The sequence below is a fragment of the Muntiacus reevesi genome, chromosome 17 (genome assembly GCF_963930625.1).
Source record: "Muntiacus reevesi chromosome 17, mMunRee1.1, whole genome shotgun sequence".
Taxonomy (NCBI): domain Eukaryota; kingdom Metazoa; phylum Chordata; class Mammalia; order Artiodactyla; family Cervidae; genus Muntiacus; species Muntiacus reevesi.
In genome coordinates, this window is record NC_089265.1 from 25,989,152 (window position 1) to 26,011,354 (window position 22,203).

The following is a 22,203-nucleotide window of genomic DNA, read 5'->3' on the forward strand; positions in this document are numbered from 1 at the left end:
TAGGAAAAGACAGTGCAGTGGACTGTTGGTCCATTAGTTTGTTCGGGTAGCTTGTTTTACTAAGGAGCCCTCTAATGGTTTCTCGGCAATAATTACTATCTCTCTTCTCCTTGCTATTCAACATGACAAGCACTTGTAGAAGTCGCAGCTAATATATTTGCACTCTAACCGGCCCTGATGCCGAGTTTCCTTGAGTATGTTTGGCTAAGAAATGAATGATAGCTGTGTTTTTTTTTTTCTTTGGGAAAATTTCTCTAATGCAGAAGACAGTCATTTTATTTCAGATACTAAGCAGGCATGTGGCGTAACATGAGTGCTTGTGAAAAAAATTGATGCATTAACTGTGGACTGCCATTGCATGTCTCCTGTAGTAGGAGTTGATGATCTTGAAACGGCGGTGGGGTGGGGGGGACTTTTATGGTCTGTTTTACTTATGTAATGATAACTACAGACTTGAGCCAGAGCTAAAGAGTAGGAGAAGTTTATATGGAAATAAGTCTTCAGCAGCTGTCCTGAGGCTATACAATTAAGGATTATTCCTTTGTTTTGACTAACTTATAATTGGGAGGTAGTAGTAATTATTTTTCTGGATTTCTGTTTTAAAGAGGGTGTCTTGGAATAAAACATTGTTGCTTTTTCTTCTCATTGTTTTCTCATCAACTTCCTAAGTATGGTCAGTTTATCTTTGTCACCATATTTACTTTTTTAAAGTCATGTGAAATTTCCTAGGTTAGAACTTGGGTCATAAATGGGCTGGAATTCTTTTGAAATTTTCCAATAAATTTGTTTGTTCAACTATAGCATTTAAAAGTAATGAATATTTTGATAATCATTGGGGTGACCATTGTTATTACTAACATTTTTGGAGGAACTGAAGGTCATAAGAAGCCTTTTAAGAAAGTACAGGAGGAAGGGTAAAAGTCAGAGAAAAATAGAATTTGTAGAATGCCATGGGTTTTAAAGTCATTTTTACCAGTGGTATATGTTTATTGGGAGAGACTTATAATTATTTTGTAATTTTCTTTCATTGAGTCATGTCTTAGGACTATTATATTGATTGTAATTTCTTTGGGGAGAGAGTGAGACGACATTACCCACAACTTGATTTTTGGCAGTTATTTTCCTCTTCTGCTCCTAAAACATAACCCAGGTGCCTGAGAGAAAAGAATCTTTTTTTTTCTGTGTCAGAAAGAGGAGAAAGAGAACTATCTTAGAAACATATTTAAAGCACATGATGAAAATGAAAGGATTTTTAAAGAAAACCTTTTAGAATCTATTTTCTTTGTGCCAGGTACCAGATGTTGATGTTGGCAGTGCTTAAGAGGGTCACAGGGCATTTACAATCACTAGGCTATGGGAAATAAAATTCCAGGTCTGCTGTACCAAAGATTATTTAAAACTCATGTTTACCTAGTGGTAACTGGTACAAAAGTATTTTTTCTATCTGAGCCCCTCTTAAGTAGGTATCTTAGAAATACATGATCAATGAAATTGCTGCAATGTTCCAAAGGCTCTTAGCAAGATGAACCTTTGTAGGTTCCATTTAAGTATTTTTCCATGCAAAAAGCAGATTGCTGTCAACTGTGTTAGGACACGATGGGCTTTACTTGTGAGCTATCCATTTCCAGTTAGAGGACAGAAGCTGTGCTCCTTGTCATATGCATGTGCCAGAAAGGTGAGCACACGTGCGTGTGTGCACACACACTGTACTAGATGATATGTTCTCAGTATCCTCTAGAAGCAGAGTTTTAGGGAAAAACGGGAGCCTTTTGTCCCCTTCTGCATAGTTTCTTCTGTGGGTGATCTGAACTCTTTTTTGTTACTGGTAATGGTGATTGTAGGGAAGGAATGTTTTCTTCCACCCTTCAAGGGTCCCTGGATGGGTCTGAAATTAAACTGACAAAGACAGATTAACAGGAGATTAACAAATTATTTTTAAACAGGAGAAAAGCCTACAGATACGTTTAATATAAATTCAATGGGACATGGGAACTTTCATAAGGAAATGAAGACCCACAGAAACAGACTTGAGTATTTCATGCTAGATTTTTGAAGAGCGTGCCGTTGTGGATATGGATAGAGTAAGGAGGGGGTCATTGTAGTGAACTGGGGAAAAACCCAGCAAGGCTTGTTTGTGAGGATTCTTTCCTGCATCCCTTTGTGTTCCCAGATAAGATGCTCCTTTCCTCTGGGCATAGGGAGGGCACCTGGCATCATGAGGGTTTTTTGGCCTGTCCCAGGGAAGAAGGATGAGGGCAAGGTCAGAGTAACCTTCTTCTGCTGTTTTCTCAAACTCCTTAAGCTTAAGAAATTCAGTGTACCATGCTGCTTTATTTTGTGGTTCTGAAGTCCATCAGGATACTAGGGTTAATAGTTTGAATGCAAAAATAGGATTTGGGGAAATAAAGTTCTTCAAAACAGAACAGATTCTCACAAGAGAACCTCTGTGATCATTATAGATTATTGTTTCTTCTGGATCTAACGTTGAGAAGAGTTTGATTGTGACTTTACTGAGCTTTTCCAAAGGATTTTAAGTATTTTTGCTATAGCTGTCAATTGAGATTTTGCTCAGGAAGTTTGAATTTGTTTATAAATACAGTGGGATTAACTTTTCTAGGCTCCAGTTCCTTTCTTGTTTCTGCCCCAAAGAATTAGTTACTTTTTCTGTAGAAAAGGGTATTTCAAATAGTCTAACTGTCAGAAATTGAGAAAAAACTTAGAAGGAAATGTCATTAGTTGTGCCTCTGGTTGCTGGAATTGTAACTAATGTTTGCTTCTTTATGCTTTCTACACTTTTGAGATTTTCTGTAGCTGCGGGTATATTGTTTATAGAATCAGAAGGGAGGAAAAAAGTATGTATTTTGCATATGATATGTATATAGCATATATGTATATGGTATGTATACATATTTTAGCTGAATTTGTTATATTTCAGGAGTCAAACATTGCCCTTTTAATTGCAGATACAGGAACCTTGGTTCTAGATGATAAAAAAACACGGCCCTGTTGATGATGGTATAGCTTTCAGAGCTACCTGCCATTTGAATTGGTACATACAGGCATGGACCACCTTCTCAAGGGGTTTGTTGGTGACCAAAGGAAGTAGCTGTGTTTACAACTTAAATGGTAGAAAGGGCTCACCATTGTTGCTGTTACTGTCACATACTTCTTTGGTTTCTGCCTCCCGTGTGTATGTTCTGGGGGCATAGCCATAGTTTTTTGTAATTCCCATTCAGTCTGTTTGTGCAATGAAAGTGAGTTCATGGGACAGGATGGTGGGGAGAATTGGGATAATTTCAGAATTTTCTCTTATCATGTCGATATAGTTTAGTGGAGAATATAAAATAGCATAAAATGAGTACCTACTGCTGGATAGATGCATTTCAGATTTGCTGGTAATTCATAGTGTAGTTTTGAATGTTACTTCGAGTTGGATGAATTTCTTTGAACCATAACATGTTACAGTTACTTGGAACAATTATGTAAAAGACTTGTATTCAAAAAAATGCTTTGTTACTTTTTTTAAAATTTAGGTTTATTTTTAATTGGAGGATAATTACTTTACAACATTTTGATGGTTTCTGCTGTACATTAACATGAGTCAACTATAGGTATACATATCTCTACTCTCTCTTAAACCTCCTTCCCAAATGCTGTGTTACTTTTTAAGTGTGATCTTGGGGCTAGTACTTTCACCCTCTGAACTTTGTTTTCCTCATCTGTAAAACTGGCATCCTAATGACACCATCCATTATGATAATTGTGGGGATTTATGAAAATATTTTGTAAATCCATGTATGTTTCTTTTATTGACTAAGCTACTTTTGGCAAACTACCTAAATTTCAGTAGAGGTGATTTGGATCAAATCCTTGACTTCACAGCCCAGAGCCAAACTGCCTTTATCCATTCTCCTTGAAAAAGGAGAGGTCAAAGATGTATGATTTTAATTTTATTTTTGTGAGGGGCTGTGGTGACTCTAACCCCCACAGCTTCCATTAAAAAAACCTCAAAAATAGTTATTCATTTTCTTTTTCTAATTACTTGGCAGAAATTTAGAATTGAAAGAGAGAAACTAGTAACAACCAACCTTTGCCTCAACAAAAGGGATTCTTGGGTCCTGGAGACCAGAGAGACCAGAGAAATGAGAAGGAATGCTCAGGGTGAGTTTGGATGGATTGCAGAACCTGGGTGGTAATTACTTTCACTGAGCTAAAACATTAACTTAATACAAAGAAGAAGTGCAGTTCAGTTCAGTTCAGTCGCTCAGTCGTGTCCGACTATTTGCGACACCATGGACTGCAGCACTCCAGGCCTCCCTGTCCATCACCAACACCTGGAGTTTACTCAGACTCACGTCCATTGAGTCAGTGATGCCATCCAGTCATCTCATCCTCTCTCGTCCCCTTGTCCTGCCTTTGATCTTTCCCAGCATCAGGATCTTTTCAAATGAGTCAGTTCTTTGCATCAGGTGGCCAAAGGATTAGAGTTTCAGCTTCAACATCAGTCCTTCCAATGAATATTCAGGACTGATTTCCTTTAGGATGGACTGGTTGGATCTCCTTCCTGTCCAAGGGACTCTCAAGAGTCTTCTCCAACACCACAGTTCAAAAGCATCAATTCTTCGGCGTTCAGCTTTCTTTATAGTCCAACTCTCACATCCATACATGACTACTGGAAAAACCATAGCTTTGACTAGATGGACCTTTGTTGGCAAAGTAATGTCTTTGCTTTTTAATATGCTGTCTAGGTTGGTCATAGCTTTTCTTCCAAAGGGCAAGTGTCTTTTAATTTCATGGCTGTAGTCACCATCTGCAGTGATTTTGGAGCCCTAAAATATAAAATCTGCCACTGTTTCCACTGTTTCCCCATCTATTTGCCATGAAGTGATGGGGCCGGATGCCATGCTCTTAGTTTTCTGAATGTTGAGCTTTAAGCCAACTTTTTCACTCTACTCTTTTACTTTTATTAAGAGGCTCTTTAGTTCTTCTTTGCTTTCTGCCATAAGTGTGGTCTCATCTGCATATCTGAGGTTATTGATATTTCTCCTGGCAATCTTGATTCCAGCTTGTGCTTCTTCCAGCCCAGGGTTTCTCACGTTGTACTCTGCATATAAGTTAAATAAGTAGAGTGACAATATACAGCCTTGATGTACTCCTTTTCCTCTTTGGAACCAGTCTGTTGTTCCATGTCCAGTTCTAACTGTTGCACAGAAGCACAGCCAGATGAAAATCCAGATCTGGACCTCTTCTCTTCTTCTGCATGGTTATCCCCCACTTTCCTTCTGGAGGCAGTCTTCTCTTTCGTGAGATAGCCCTTCTTCCCTTCCTGGGAATTCACATGGATTTACATGCCCCACCCTGGCAGACTCAGGTTGTAACTCAGACCCTTTTGCTTTGGTTGTCTTGGACAGCTCTTGGTAGAGACATATAACTGTTTAGATTAGCCAGCTTTCCGGTAGCAAGAAGCCCTGGTTCTTCAAGAGTTTTCAATTAGATGCCAGATGTTGATAGATTCAGTTTATTTGGGGGTTCACGTTTCTCCAATTGGCAAGCTTTAGCTCTTGGATTTCTGTGACACTTATCAAATATGTGCTTTGGGGGGCCAAGGAGGTTTTATTTTAAGGCTAACATGTTCAGTTCAGTTGCTCAGTCGTATCCAACTCTTTGCACCCCCATGAACCACAGCATGCCAGGTTTCCCTGTCCATCACCAACTCCCAGAGTCTACTCAAACCCATGTTCATTGAGTTGGTGATGCCATCCAACCATCACATCCTCTATCATCCCCTTCTCCTCCCTCCCTCAATCTTCCCCAGCATCAGGGTCTTTTCAGTGAGTCAGCTCTTCACATTAGGTGGCTGAAATATTGGAGTTTCAGCTTCAACATCAGCCCTTCCAATGAACACCCAGGACTGATCTGCTTTAGGATGGACTGGTTGGATCTCCTCACAGTCCAAGGGACTCTCAAGAGTCTTCTCCAACACCACAGTTCAAAAGCATCAATTCTTCGGCGCTTAGCTTTGTTTATAGTCCAACTCTCCCATCCGTACATGACTACTGAAAAAACCATAGCTTTGACTAGATGGACTTTTGTGGACAAAGTAATGTCTCTTTTTTTTAATATGCTGTCTTGGTTGGTCATAACTTTCCTTCTAAGGAGTAAGTGTCTTTTAATTTCATGGCTGCAGTCACCATCTGCAGTGATTTTGGAGCCCAGAAAAATAAAGTCAGCCACTGTTTCCACTGTCTCCCCATCTATTTGCCATGAAGTGATGGGACTGGTTGCCATGCTCTTAGTTTTCTGAATGTTGAGCTTTAAACCAACTTTTTCACTGTCCTCTTTCACTTTCATCAAGAGACTCTTTCTGTCATAAGGGTGGTGTCACCTGCATATCTGAGGTTATTGATATTTCTCCAAGCAATCTTGATTCCCGCTTGTTCTCCCTCCAGCCCAGCATTTCTCATGATGTACTCTGCATATAAGTTAAATAAGCAGGGTAACAATATACAGCCTTGATGTACTCCTTTTCCTATTTGGACTAGATCTGATAGTCCAAGTGTCTGATGAACTATGGACGGAGGTTTGTGACACTGGACAGGAGACAGGAATCAAGACCATCCCCAAGAAAAAGAAATGCAAAAAAGGAAAATGGCTGCCTGAGGAGGCCTTACAAATAGCTGTGGAAAGAAGAAAAGTGAAAAGCAAAGGAGAGAAGGAAAGATATACCCATTTGAATGCAAAGTTCCAAAAAATAGCAAGGAGAGATAAGGAAGGCTTCCCTAGTGGTCAATGCAAAGAAATAGAGGAAAATAATAGAATGGGAAAGACTAGAGATCTCTTCAAGAAAATTCGAGATACCAAGGGAACATTTCATGAAAAGATGGGCTCAATAAAGGACAGAAATGTTAGGGACCTAACAGAAGCAGAAGACATTAAGAAGAGGTGGCAAGAATACTCTGAAGAACTGTACAATAAAGATCTTCACAAACCAGATAGTCACAATGGTGTGATCACTCAACTAGAGCCAGACATCCTGGAATGTGAAGTCAGATGGGCCTTATGAAGCATCACAACGAACAAAGCTAGTGGAGGTGATGGAATTCCAGTTGTGCTATTTCAAATCCTAAAAGATGATGCTGTGAAAGTGCTTCACTCAATACACCAGCAAATCTGGAAAACTCAGCAGTGGCCACAGGACTGGAAAAGGTCAGTTTTTATTCCAATCCCAAAGATAGGCAATGCCAAAGAATGCTCTAACTACCGCACAATTGCACTCTTCTCACACGCTAGTAAAGTAATGCTCAAAATTCTCCAAGCCAGGCTTCAGTAATACGTGAACTGTGAGCTTCCAGATATTCAAGCTGGTTTTAGAAAAGGCAGAGGAACCAGAGATCAGATTGCCAACATGTGCTGGATCCTCGAAAAAGCAAGAGAGTTTCAGAAAAACATCTATTTCTGCTTTATTGACTTGTGCCAAAGCCTTTGACTGTGCGGATCACAATAAACTGTGGGAACTTCTGAAGGAGATGAGAATACCAGACCACCTGACCTACCTCTTGAGAAATCTGTATGCAGGTCAGGAAACAACAGTTAGAACTGGACATGGATCAACAGACTGTTTCCAAATAGGAAAAGGAGTATGTCACAGCTAACATGTTGAATGTTAATAATTTTCTAGCATGCGGTGCTATAAATCATTGTAAAGCTATATGCCATTTAGTGACATGAGTTTGCTATGGATTGGGAGGGGCATGTGTATATTTATATTTTCAGGTGATTGTCAAATCTGTAATACTTGAGAATTTATTCATTCTACAATACTCTCAGACCCGAAGTGTCTATTATGTAGTGAAGAAATTGTATAACTAGAGACATGAAACTTACTAACACAATAGGACTATGAATGGACTTAAACTCAAGTTTTCTGACTTCAAGTTTAGTGGATAAAAGAGTAGCTACCTTATGGGATTTAGAGAGAGTGAAATTAAACATGTCTGTTTGGAGTGTGAAGAACAGCAACTTACAAAGGGAAAGACTTAACAAGTGAAAGCCACCATCATTGCTACTGCCATTTTTACTTTTCATTATTGCTGTCATTACCACCACCACATTGTGCAAGAGTGTCAAGCAGTTCTTTGGTATGTGCCATGCTGGAGAAGTTCATCTTTTGCTAATACACTGAAGCAAGTGCTCAACTTACGGCTCTATTTAAAGAAAATTCCACCAAGCTTTTACACTTTTGATTTCCATAAAGACTTACGAGGAAATTCCCTGGCAGTACAGTGATTAGGACCCTGTGCTTTGACTGTTGAGGGTCTGGATTCAATCCTTGGTCAGGGAACTAAGATCCCACAGGGTGTGCTGCTAAGTCGCGTCAGTTGTGTCCGACTCTGTGCGACCCCACAGACGGCAGCCCACCAGGCTCCTCCATCCCTGGGATTCTCCAGGTAAGAACACTGGAGTGGGTTGCCATTTCCTTCTCCAATGCATGAAAGTGAACAGTGAAAGTGAGGTCACTCAGTCGTGTCCGACTCTTAGCGACCCCATGGGCTGCAGCCTACCAGGCTCCTCCGTCCATGGGATTCTCCAGGCAAGAGTACCGGAGTGGGGTGCCGTTGCCTTCTCCGCACAAGGTGTGGGGCACTGCCAAAACAAATGGAAAAAAAAAAACTCATGAAAAGCATTGGTAGAATATAGCCGAATGGTAATTTGGAATCCTAATTTTGAATTTTGTACATTTGTGTCTATTTATGGATTGATTAGGAGAAGGAAATGGCAACCCACTCCAGGATTCTTGCCTAGAGAATCCTGTGGACAGAGGAGCCTGGTGGGCTGCTGTCTATGGGGTCGCACAGAGTCAGACTCGACTGAAGCAACTTAGCAGCAGCAACATGGATTGATTGGCGAAGAAAATGGCAACCCACTCCAGTATTCTTGCCTGGGAAATCCCATGGATAGAAGGGCCTGGTGGGCCACAGTCCATGGGGTTGCAAAGACTCGCACACAACTTAGTGACTAAACAGCAACAGCATGGTTTGATTATATTTCCAACATACAAAGATTGGGCACATGTGATTCTGTGAAAGTACATGCTCTTGAACCAACAGGGATTCCCTGGAATCATGATTCATTTTTCAGCAGTCTCCTTGTTTCCTTAGCCATCTACATAGAATATGTAATATTTCAAGTATTTAAATTTCCTAATCCTGTCAGCACAGGGCTTTAAGTTGGAAGACTTTAGTTATGAAGTCTATTCTGATGTAATTATTTAAAAGATCCGACTTTTGAGTAATTCATTTTATGACACAGGAGTATACTTACAATATGTTAGTTGAAAAGAAATAGATATAAAACTATAAATATTATGACCCCAACTGGCATGTAAAAAGGTAGATATATTAACAACAAATACTGGAAGGTGATATATAAATGAGTAAATAATAGTGTTATTTGTTCTCTGGGTAGATTAATAGCAAATATGCTTTTAAAACCTTTACAAATAAAATTGTAAACTTTCTTTGAATTTACCTGAAATTCACTTCTTTAAAAAAAAAATTATTTATTTGGCTTCACTGAGTCTTAGTTGTGGCATGCGGAATCTAGTTCCCTGAGCAGGGATGGAACTTTAGGCCCTCTGCATTGAGATCGTGCAGTCTTAGCCAGTGGACCATCAGGGAAGTCTTTGAAGCTCATTTCTTAAACTTTGTATAAATTATTTTAAGAGGAAAGGAATTGTCAGTTTAGAGGAGAATCAGTTTAGAGGAGAACATGGCCACCCACTCCAATATTCTTGCCTCCAGGATCTCATGGACAGAGGAGCCTGGTGGGCTGCAGTCCATGAGGTCGCAAAAGAGTTGGACTTTACCGAAGCTACTTAGCATGCACGCCAGGCCATGATTAATGCCAGCTTGCGTCATGCTAGTTTGACTGCGTTTGATGTGCTTGCTATTTCTCGGGTAGTGTAGCTTAGTAGAAAGAGTGTGGATGTTTGAGCCAGGTGGCCTTGGTTTTTGCCCTGTTGCCTTCATTTAAGAGCTTTGGGATTGGGGAAGTTGCTTCTCTGAACTTCAGCTTTCATTAAATCAGCAGTGCTCTGTCCTTTTTAAGGTTTCTTATTCCTAAAAGTGGCTTTCTCTTGGAGGTACTCAGTAAATATTACCCCTTTTCTCCTCCCATCCATTACCCTCACTTTCCAATGCCACAAGGATCAGTTCAGGGAGTAACAGAACTTGGAAAAAGGTTTTAGTTTCATATTAACGTTTTCAGAAGGCTTCCCTGGTGGCTCAGTGTTAGAATCCGCCTGCTAAGGCAGGAGATGTGAGTTAAATCCCTGAGTTGGGAAGATCCACTGGAGATGGGAATGGCAACGCACTCCAGTATTCTTGCCTGGGAAATCCCATGGACTGAGGAGCCTGATGGGCTATAGTCCATGGGGTCACAAAAAGTCAGACACGACTTAGCGACTAAATAGCAAAAGCAGCAAGCATTTTCAGTGGTTTACCGTTTTAATCATCTTTTTTCCTGTAGAAGTCTTGGTTTCTGGGAGTCTCACATCCTTGGTAACCAAACTCATGACAATCAGGAAGTGTCCTTCTGCAGAGGGTGAGAAAACTGAGCAAGCCTAAATCACGGCGCGCTCGGTGGAGCGGTGTGAGAGTGTGTCAGCCTGGGAACGCCGAGTCACAGCCTCCCCATCCACCGCCCCCTGGCAGGCATGTGGAGGGTGTGGAGAGGACTCTGGGGCCGAGAGAGGGTTTGTAATTGCATGGCCGTCTGGCCTGCCCTGAGCGTTCCCTTCCCTTCCAGGATTCCTGTAATTGTCATCAGATGGCTCAGTCTCCCAAATGTTTCCGTTATTGCAGTGACTTCTGGAGTGTGTTTAAGGGGAAAGAAAGCGGCCAGAATTAGCAGTCATCATTTGTTTGTATCTGTTCTGTTGTATGTAGACGTGTGCAGGTCAGGCATCTCTGGAGTATAGAGAAATTGGTCAGAGGTACAGTCCTTACCGTCTTCTCTCGTGCCTTCCTGCTTCTTTTGCTATTGCTTTTCCTCCTGCGCTGCTCGAAAGGAAAACAAAATTGATAAACGATGAAGGAAGGGGTCCAGTTTTCAACTCTAGTCTATTGTTCTTTTGGTCTCTCTATTTCTGGGGCCAGTTATACAGCATTGCATCTTTCCTGGGTGCAAGGGCTTCAGGAGGTTAGGAGTTGGACGGTGAATAAGCCCTGTAATGAAAGGTTCCAGGTCTTGGACATGCAGGAAACGAGACGTTTGAGACAGACTTTGAATTTCAACTGATAGAATTTGAATGACAGAAATGATAGCGTTAATTGGCAAAGCAGATGTTCAGGTGGAAAGAACAGTGATAGAAAAGATGAGATGATTTGAAACGGTGTATAGGATGCAGTTGAGCTTCAAAATAAGAACTTTGTAAATTTGCCTTCGTTCTTTGAAGAGGGATCAGCCTAATTCCAATTTTAGACTGGATGTTATCTGTAAAAGCTTAGAAGGAATGGCTCATGCTCTCAGACCCACTCTGAGTCTTTCGAGGTAGCAGTTGAATTTTCCTTCATCATAAGCCTGTAACTGAAAACCTAACTAGAGGAAGATACTTTGTCTGGGTAATTTTTTTTTATTCAGGTAATCTCCTGTCCTTCCTGCTTTTCTAAGAAGGGAAGAGTTGCCTAAATGAAAAAGGACAGCTAATTTTAAAAAAAATGAAAATGGAGTGATCGCCACATCTAAACCTATGTGTTTTTCCACCCCCTTGTTCCCTAAGCAGAACCTGAGTACAGAGGTTGAGGTTGGATATGATTGCTCAACTAGATAATTTTTGGAAGTGTAGAATTGAAGAGAGCTAAAACAGTTTCTTCTGATGCGTGCTGTTGGCTGAGAAATTGTGCTTTTGAATAGCTACTTAGCTTTACTGGCTCTTACTTACTTAACTAGTGAAGTAGTTCATTGTATTCTGGTGCCCCTGTTTGTGTAGTGGTGGACTGTTCTCTAAACTCACAGGGACCCAGCTCTAGAGAGTCATGTGAACCATTTCACATTCGTCATATGCCTCTTTTACAATAATTGTATTAAATACTGATGCTTACCCTGAAACCCATTCCACCTCTTTCTTCCTAAGTATCCAGACATGGGAGATGGGTCCAAGATAGTTAATGATTAATATAAACACCTAAGTCATGATAATTTCATCCCCCTTAGGAGCTGTTGGTCTGATAGCAGGCATGTGACTAAGTTCTGGCCAATAATTTATAAGAGGAAGTGTGCTAGACAAAGGTAGTGAAAGTCCCCCATCTGGAATGAGAAACAAATTCCTGCTTGGAGTTTGTCAGTGATGCCTAGTGAGGCAGTGAGCAGACTCAGGGGGGTGAGCATGGCAACAGGAAAGGCAGGGGTGGTGTCCTTGACACTTAGCCCACATCTGCTGCTCCTGACTTGTTCTGTGAGAGAGCTTGTTGTTGAAGCTCTTACAATCAGTACTTTCTATTACCTGAGGCCAACCTGATTTCTATCTCATAAAATGTATCTATGCATTTATCATGTCCTTTCTGGTATTTTCTGTGTGATTTGGAAAGTGGTTCTTTTTTAAAATCATTTTTAAAAACTAATTTTTTTTTTTTTTGATCCATACTGCATGGCATGTATGGGATGTTAGTTCCCCAACCAGGAATCAAACCCATACCCCCTGCATTGGAAGTGAAGAGTCTTAACTACTGTACTGCCAGGGAAGTCCCCTAGAAAGTAGTTTTTATAATCTGTAATTTAAATCACACTATATGTCATTTAAAGTAGTTTCTATTTAGGGCATGAGAGGCAGGTCCCTCTTTTTGATGGGAAACTAAAACTGACCCTTCCCAAGGCAAGTGAGCAGCTGCCAGTGAAGTCATCTTGTGGACCATCTTGTCTTTACCATGAGGTACCTTGATGAAAGATGTGATGGGACAAACAATTTTTAGTTTGGTTTGTATTATTTCTGCCCCAAATCTGAAAATATTAGAGTAGAACTACTTGATTCCCCTGAGTCCTACTGAATTAGATTTGTCCAGTTTCTAGGAGTCAGTATTTTACCCCTTTCAGTGACCATGTCCTTCTACCTTCTGTGGACAATAGACAAGTTAGTGAAGAAGTTTTAGAGAAGTTGACCTGTGGAGATAAACCTTTTGAGTTCAAAGCCTTGTGATAGTCCCTTGGACAGCAAAGAGATCAAGCCAGTCAATCTTAAGGGAGTCAACCCTGAATATTCACTGGAAGGACTGATGCTGAAGCTGAAGCTCCAGTATTTTGGTAATGTGATACAAATGGACAACTCATTGGAAAAGTCCCTGATGCTGGGAAAGATTGAGGGCAGAAGAGGGCATCAGAGAATGAGATGTCTGGACGGCATCACCGATGCAGTGCACATGAACTTGGGCGAACTCCAGGAGGTGGTGAGGGACAGGGAGGCCTGGTGTGCTGCAGCCTTGTGCTGGGTTGCAAAGAGCTGAACACGACTGGGTGACTGAACAACAGCCTGCTTCTCTGCTTAGGCTCTGCATGCCCTTGGACACATTACATGACTTATCTGGGCTTCAGAGTGCTCCTGTAAAATGGAGACTATACTGGTACTTGTACCATGAGAATTTTCTTGTGTCATGAGAATTCTGTGAGAAAATTTATGAAAATCTTGTGTAATAATGCCTGGTGTCTGCTGAGTATATGTTTGATAGGACAGTATCTAGTTGAATTTTTCAAAGTCCTTTTTAAAATGTGTTTCTAAAAAAAATAAAATAAAATGTGTTTCTCCTGTCTCTCAGAACCATCTGATGAAGGAGGAAGTATCATTAACCCTATTTTATAGGGTACTGTGTTAGAATGTAACTTTGTTACTAGTAATAGAATTGGGATTATAATCTAGAGCTCTCCTCTAATACATTGTACCTGACCGTGAATTGGGTCTTTAGGAAGTGGTTCTTCTGTTTTTGTGATCTTATAAATTAGAAGGTGTAGATGGGAAGGGCATAAGCTCCTGTTGGTTAAATCTGACCCAGTGGTGAGCTAGTTCATTCATTTCTAAAATTACTTGTTTACTTGTTAAACAAAGGTATTTCTCACTTTGCACGCTTCCAGTATGGACAGTTTTCAGTTGTTATGGTTAATTAACATGGATCCTCCAACAACACAGCTTACATTTTGGTTTTTATGTTACATTAACAGAGTGTATTAAGGTACAGCCAGCACATCCTGTTATTTTGGTTCATGAACAGACAGCAAAGGGCATAGCTGTGTTGCCTCCTTGTCTCTCAGAGATAAACTCATGTGACATTTTGTGAAAATGGATAATTCAAAGAGGGAATTGGCGGACAAAGATCAAAGTGCAGCAAAGAAATGTGAAGTGCTAACTCTGGAAGTGAAATTTGAACCTTTCCTAAATCGAGGTCTAGGAAAACAAGCTGACTGCAGGAGTGTCAACACTGCCACTGTTCTGGAGCCTCTGTGAATGCAGCCAGAGGAGTTAGGGAAGAGGAAGTTACTATGTAAATGAGGAAAGTGATTGTGACAAAAAGGATGAAAGCATAACAGAGGAAGATGCTGGTAGAAAACGTCGTATTACAGAGAGCTCTTCAGAGATACTGCAGGACAATGAAAACAAAAGGGATAAGATATTGGAAGCTAATCCAGACTCAGACAGGAGTATGCCAGTACCAAAGATGCTCATTTAATGTTTTAAATTATACAGTGAAAAGAAGGCAGCACTGTTCAAATTACTGACTACTCTTGACGCTTTTTCGATAAAGAAATAAAATGCTTTAATTTTCAATTTCTAATGTTTTAAATTACAGTGTAGTAAATGAATGTTTTGCTTTTTTCATCTTCCTGTGTAACTGATTTTTAGTGTTTTTGACAAAAAATGTTACAAATCATAGAGAAGGTAGAATTTTTCTAATTATTATGAAGATTGCTCTGCATGGTTTCAGCTTGCACGTCTTGTGTTAGTGTGCAGGGCAAGGGCTGCCATTATTTCTTGAGCCAAGTAGGTACTCTTGTAAGTGGTGGGAGTGCAGTGAGATAGTGACGCCTCATGAAACATCATTCCAACAAAAATTTATTGACTCTCTGCCAGGGACCAGGTTGCATACACACATGTAGATAAAAAGTAGTTCTTTTTTCCCTAAGAATTCACATTTCAGTTGATCAATGAGAGACAAGAGCATTCCTTATATCACAATATATCCATGTAATATGTGTAATACATTTCTTTGAAAGCAGTGATAGGGAAATAACTTCCTAACTTATCTGCCTGGGAGTGTGAGTGTTGAGAGAGGAAGGAAGACTGTCCAAAGGACTCAGTAGTTAATATGGAAAAGCTGTTTAAGAGCCGAAAGTGGTTAAGAAATTTCTGCACAGAGTATGCAGGGAATTAAAAAAAGTTGGTTGCTGCTGGAATGTGGAAGGCATGAAAGGGGACAGATCAGCAGTGCTGTGGTACCTGTAGGCAATGGGAAACCTTTGGGATTTCTCTGTAATTTCTTTCAAATTAAGGTATAATTTATACACAATAAAATTGACCCATTTTAGTGTATCATTTAGTGTGTTTGATCTTAGTCTTGTAACCACCATCGCAATCAAGATGAAGAACATTTACAGCATCTCCTCAGTGCTTCTGAGTGACTAACCCCTCCTCCCAACCCCAGCCCCTGGCAGCCACTGACCTGTTTTCTGTCTTTAAAAATTTGCCTTTTCCAGAACATGATATAAATATAATCCTACAGTATGTAACCTTTTAAGTCTGGCTTCTTTCACTTAGAATAATAGTTTTGAGATTGATCCACGTTGTTGCATGCGGGGAAAAGAAAAGTGCCTTTGGGTTATAAGCAGGAGGATTATATGTGAGATTTGATTTGAGGATGAATTTGAGAGAATGGAAGCCAGAGGCTTGCACTATAATTTAGCACAGTGCTGATGGAGGGGAGTTGCATCAAGAGGTGGGAGTACCAGACCACCTTACCCGTCTCCTGAGAAACCTGTATTCACGTCAAGAAGCAACAGTTAGAACTGGACATGGAACAACTGACTAGTTGCAAACTGGAAAAGGAGTATGACAAGACTGTATATTGTCATCCTGCTTATTTAATTTATAAGCAGATTATACCATGAGAAATGCTGGGTTGGATGGATCACAAGCTGGAATCAAGATTGCCGGGAGAAATATCAACCACCTCAGATGTACAGATGATACCACTCTAATGACAGAAAGTGGAAAGGAACTAATGAGCCTCTTGATGTAGGTAAAAGAGGAGAGTGAAAAAACTGGCTTGAAACTCAACATTTAGAAAACTAAGATCATGGCATTTGGTCCCATTACTTCACGGCAAATAGAAGGGGAAAAAGTGACAAATTTTATTTTCTTGGGCTCCAAAATCACTGCAAATGATGACTGCAGCCATGAAATTAGAAGACACTTGCTCCTTGGAAGGAAAGCTATGGCAAACCTAGGTGCAGTAAGAAGCAGAGACATCAGTTTGCTGACGAAGGTCCGTATAATCAAAGGTACGGTTTTTCTAGTAGTCAGGTATGGATGTGAGAGTTGGATCGTAAAGAAGACTGACTGCCAAAGAACAAAGTGTGCTGGAGAAGACTCTTGAGAGTCCCTTAGATTGCAAGGATATCAAACCAGTCAATCCTAAAAGAAATCTGAATATTCATTGGAAGGACTGATGCTGAAAGTCCAATTCTTTGGCCACCTAATGGGAAGAGCCAAGTCATTGGAAAAGACCCTGTTGCCTGGAAAGATTGAGGGCAGGAGGAGAGGAGGCAGCAGATGATGAGATGGTTAGATAGCATCACTGACTCGATGGATATGAGTTTGAGCAAACTCCGGAGATAGTGGAGGACAGAAGAGCCTGGTGCGCTGCAGTCCATGGGGTCACAAAGAGTCGGACACGACTGAGCGACTAAACAGCAGCAGCAGTCCCTGGCCTAGGAAGGGAACCACCCTGAAAAGTGACAGGCAGCGTGTTTGCCCCTCTGAGGAAGAGCTTTTCAGAAAGGTGATTCACCACACAGATGCTCATACCCAAAGGGTATTGGGTACAAAATTTGCCCACAGCCATAATTACGACTAACAGAGCCCTTCATCCTTAGGTAGTTCCACGAGGTAGAATGTTTTTCTTGTGTCTCACAGATGGGGAAACTGAGGTACAGAGAGGTCAAGTAACCTTCCCAAAGTCCAAAACACGTGCAGAGCTGGAAACCACACCCAGGTCATCTAGGTCAAGTCCGTACTCTTTCATAGGAACACTAGGTCCTTGAGTTCTAGGATGCCAGCTCTGGGGATTATTTCATTTCACGGTGAAGAAGGATAGAGTTTAGAGTTGCTCTGAGGCGACTTGCTGAGCATTGCAGTGATGGAGGCAGTCCTGGCTTCCCTCTGCCGGGGGCTCTTGCCATTTTTGCAGTTTTGGTACCTTTGTCTCGGTTGCATGTCAGTTTCATATTAGTGAAGGATAACTATGCTGACATAAGCAGGCTGGCAAAATTTGTGTTTAATTCCTTGCTTTTCCTTAGCCTCGGCTCTCTCTTGTCTGGGAATGTACTAATTGGCTCTCTTCCTGTGCGCTCTGTCACTGTCTTACTCCCAAGGGAGCCCAGAATCACTGTTACTGCTCTCTAGCCTGTCCTGGTTGGTCCTTGTCGGATCTTCATCTCTTTCCCGTCTCTTCGCATTAGTATTTGGTGGGGTGGGGGCAGAAGATGCCTGATCCGAGAGTCGTATGTTGGGGTGGGGGGAGGAGCTGGGACTGTTATGGTATTGGGGTTTTTGTGGTTCAGATCAAAGACCTTCACTGGGCTGCTGACCATTGTCGTTTTGATTCTTCTGCCCCACGTGTACCCACCAGAGCACGCCATCTCCACTTTGGGTACAGGGCATCTCCCTGCATTTGAGGTTCAGAGCTAAGGCACAGTGCTGATCAGCTTGCCCCAAGGCGCCTTGAGTACACAGGGTGTCTGAGACAGAAAAGGGTGCTCTTGTCTTAACAGTTTACATGTCATCTTGTTTGTGTTTTCATGTTGAGGAGACAAAATTTGGGGGATAAATTTTCTTTGACATTCGTAACCTTTCTTTACAGAAAATCCCTCCTGTAGGCTTATTCAAGTGGAGATTGATGTTTTTCTTCCGTCTCTTTCTCTCTCCCTTCTTCCCTTTCTCTGTTCTTCCCTCCCTCCTTTCTTTCCTTCCTTGTATAGTGGGTCTTTGTATGTAAAAATGTAGCTCCTGTTCTAGTCCCTTCCACCCACCCAACCCAGGAATGAAGTTGAATATTAATACGTTATGGCCACCATTCTCCCGTGGCTTACCCTTTCTCCACATTTACTATAATTAAACATGTCCTTCTCAATTTCAACTCACAATACCTGAAAAGACTCCTTGTTCTGTTAAAAGAAAGCAAATTTCCCCAGGTAAGTTCCCATATGTTTTCTGTAAAAACTGGCACACACTTTTCTTTGTATTTTACCCCTGTCAAATGAGATCCTTATAAGAATAATCAGCCAGTCTAAGCCTCTCATCTCTTTTTGCCTGCATTTTCGTGGGTAATTTTAACTCCTTTTGTGCCATCCAGTACAGTTTGCATCTTTCTGTCACAACAAGAGTGTTTGGGGTTCTTGAGAGTGCCACCTTCCTTTCAGCTCTTTCAGATGACCCTTGAGTTCTGTTTCTGTTCTGAATGGGGGCTTTTGCAGGAGGGGTAGAATTTTCCTCCACATTCCTGGGAGGGGGGCAGCAAATGTGTCCTCAGGGTCATTTCTTTGTGTAAAGGATGCATATGTTTTTGCATGCTGTTTCTTAAAGAGTTCCCCCCAAATGTGTAAGCTTTATGTCTTACCTCATTTTCATCCCCTTGAGTTGCTCCTTTCAAGAAATATATAGGGAGAGCTTCCATCACCCAAGTCAGTCACCTGATGCATTTAATTTATCTGACCTTCCAGTTGCAGTGCAAGGTCTTTTAAGTTTTCTGATTCTCCTCTCTGAAAATGCAGAGCATCTATTCACCCATCACGTCCATCAGGAGCTGAAGGCCCAATAAGAACCCTTGCTGGAGAGATCCTTTAAGGTTTGGGTGGTCCAGTCTCTTATTGCAGCTGGCCCCGGTTAGCATCTAGAGGAGAGCTGGGTTTGGCAGAGGTGAGCTTAAGGTCCTAGTTCTTCACCTTTTCAAAAAGTACACGAGAAAGCTGTCTCACGTGGGGATGCTTTGTAGTGCAAGCACACACAGAAACCACACTCCATCTCTATGACTGTCCTTCTGGTCTCAGAGGCCAGAACACCCGAGCGATCCTTTTCTCCCTGTTTTCTGTCCGTTCCCTTCATTCACCACGTCCTGGAAGTTGACTGTTTTAGTGTGCATTATCTCTTGGAACTATCCCCGCCTTAAAAGTCTCATGACTACTATTGAGCTCCTTTGCTCCTCCTCAATGTGGCTGCCCTCCCGCAAGCTGGCTGCAGTAACTTTTCAAGCTCCCTCCAGGAAGCTGTACTCCTTGGGATTGAAGGCTTTTAAAAACATCTCTGACTTTGTCCCTACTCAGCCCCAAACTTCATTCATTGCAAGCTCTCTGGTCAGAACAAGCCCTTTACTTCTGTATTCAGGGTCCTCCTTGAGAGGGAGCTAGCCTATCTTTCCACCTCAGTCTCTGGCACTTTTTATATTGTGTTTTAGCCACATCAGTTCCTGGGTATGCTTCCTTTTTTTTGCAGTCATTTTCTCAAGGCACTTAAGGCTTTGTGCCTTGTAGGAAGTTATTCGAACGGTTATATGATACTCCAGACTAGGTTTAAAAATTCCTGAAAGTGCTTTGTCTTACATATTTTTAGTAGTGGTAGGTGTTCAAGTGCTCAGTGAAGAAAGTGGCAGTAGACTGCCAGAGTTTTATGAGCACCCGTCAGCACACTGAGCCCTAGTTATCTGCCTTCCCCCCCACACCCAGAGCCACTTCACAGCCAAGACTGGCCAGAGTCTCTTGGATTGGAAAGATAAGCACATTTGTGTCTCACTCCGCCATTCTTTACATAGGATTTTTCCTTCTTGTTTTAACCAAAAATTTTGAGCTTTTTGCCACGCTCACTAGAAAAATCAGATGCTCTTCCACTACTAGTGGAGATGTATTAATCCCTTTGTGTTTGACAGTTTTCATCATTAAAAAAAATCTTCCAAAGTGCTAATGTATATGTCAAGACGAAACCTTTAAAAATTTAAGTGAATTTTAAAATTTATACTTTAAAGATTTGAAAATTTACTCATGGCTAATCAGGTGGTTGGAGAAGGAAATGACAACCTACTCCAGTATTCTTGCCTAGAGAATCCTTTGGACAGAGGAGCCTGGTGGTCTGCTGTCCATAGGGTCGCCCAGAGTTGGACACAACAGAAGTGACTTAGCATGCATGCATGCATTGGAGAAGGAAATGGCAACCCACTCCAGTATTCTTGCCTGGAGCATCCCAGGGGCAGAGGAGCCTGGTGGGCTGCCGTCAGTGGGGTCACACAGAGTTGGACACGACTGAAGCAACTTAGCAGCAGCAGCAGCAGCAGCAGCAATCAGGTGGTTACATAACTAAGGTTTGTAATGATAGTTCTAATTTTAAAAACCTATGGCTGATTCATTTTGATGTTTGGTAGAAACCAATGCAGTACTCTAAAGCAACTATGCTTCGATTAAAAATGAAAGAAAAAATTTAAAAAAGTGTTGATATTTCATTTGAATTACTTTGTTTGGTTTGATTTTTTTCATTGGACGAAAATTAATGTGTTGGTTTCTGCCATACATCTTAAAAAAAAAAAATTTCAAGTTTTTATTTTCCTGCACCAGGTCTTAGTTGTGGCATGCAGACTCTTGGTATCTGTGTGGGATCTAGTTCCCTGACCAGAGATGGAACCCTGGCCTCCTGCATTGGGAGTGCAGAGTCTTAGCCACTGGGCCACCAGGGAAATCCCTTGAATAACTTTTATTTTTATTATAATAGATATGTATTTAAAGTAATACATTTACAGCCTAAATAGTTCTACATTGTACATTTCAGGTTTAAACTAACTTCATAAGAATATTTGATAACAGTTGTATACACAGATTTAGACTACTAAATTATTTCTCGGCTCATTCTTCTCTCCTTTTTCTTTCCCGAATCACCTCTTTGAGAGATGGTTCAAGGTAGAATTTATCCTCCTCATATTCTGTCCCTTGCGGTTTAGGCAGGATCTGCTGCCTCATGTGCATGGCCAGTGCTCCCAATGCAAAACTCTCTGTCGTCATAAAGGTCCTCAGGAAGCCTTCTTAGGCTTCTTTTACATCGTCATTCTCATATATTGTATCACATTGCATTAAGCCCCGTTTATTGAACCCAGCAGCATTGTAATACCCTTTAAAAATACCCCCCAGTGGCCTGCTTGATGCTGAAATGGCAGGAACTGCTCGCCATGCTGACCTGCTGCTAAGTCGCTTCAGTCGTGTCCGACTCTGTGCGACCCCACAGACGGCAGAATCCCTGGGATTCTCCAGGCAAGAACGCTGGAGTGGGTTGCCATTTCCTTCTCCAATGCATGAAAGTGAAAAGTGAAAGTGAAGTCATTCAGTCATGTCCGACTCTTAGCGACCCCATGGCCTGCAGCCTACCAGGCTCCTCCGTCCATGGGATTTTCCAGGCAAGGGTACTGGAGTGGGGTGCCATTGCCTTCTCCAATGTTGACCTGAGACCCTTGAATTACTTTTTAAAGACATTTCTAGACAGCACGGAAGGAAGATGAATATAGTAGTGGTTTATATAAAGTAGGGGTTTAATTCGTGAATTAATTTTAAAATTTGAGTTTGTTCTTTAGCTGTTACAATCATGTGCCAAGTAGATAATATAAAGCAGTGTATATTGTTTGAAGCTTTGATAAGGTCTTCCTAAATAGGTCATAAAGTGTCCTGTATGGTATAATTGTTTCATTAGGCCACCTGAATTTTGAGTAGATTTGTAGACTCTTGAACCTTGTAATCTGCAAAGAGTAAGCTTAGCTATAACAGGCATAAATCATTGTGATTTGCATAATTTATTGCCTCTGCATAAATATTGTACTCACATAGTAAAACTGCTGTCCTGGAAATCAGATTTTGATTGTCTGAGTATTTGTGGGGCTAGAGGAGGTTTAGGGTTATGTTTGTGTTTAGATTTAATTT

General features: G+C 41.2%; 1 protein-coding gene and 1 pseudogene across 9 annotated transcripts in view; one reads left to right on the forward strand and one right to left on the reverse strand.

Moving 5' to 3' along the window:
• Positions 1–22,203, forward strand: part of BNC2 (basonuclin zinc finger protein 2) — a 460,748-nt gene that overhangs the window by 70,993 nt on the left and 367,552 nt on the right. For 8 of the 9 annotated variants that reach the window (XM_065907672.1, XM_065907675.1, XM_065907682.1 and 5 more), the window contains exon 2: positions 4,050–4,161. The exons of the other annotated variant lie outside the window; for it this stretch is intronic. In XM_065907672.1, the coding sequence (XP_065763744.1) occupies positions 4,153–4,161 (9 nt within the window). In that variant the 5' untranslated portion in view covers positions 4,050–4,152. The remainder of the gene's footprint in view (positions 1–4,049; positions 4,162–22,203) is intronic. 9 annotated transcript variants of the gene reach the window in all.
• On the reverse strand, positions 21,130–21,366 carry LOC136148772 (cytochrome b-c1 complex subunit 7 pseudogene; annotated as a pseudogene).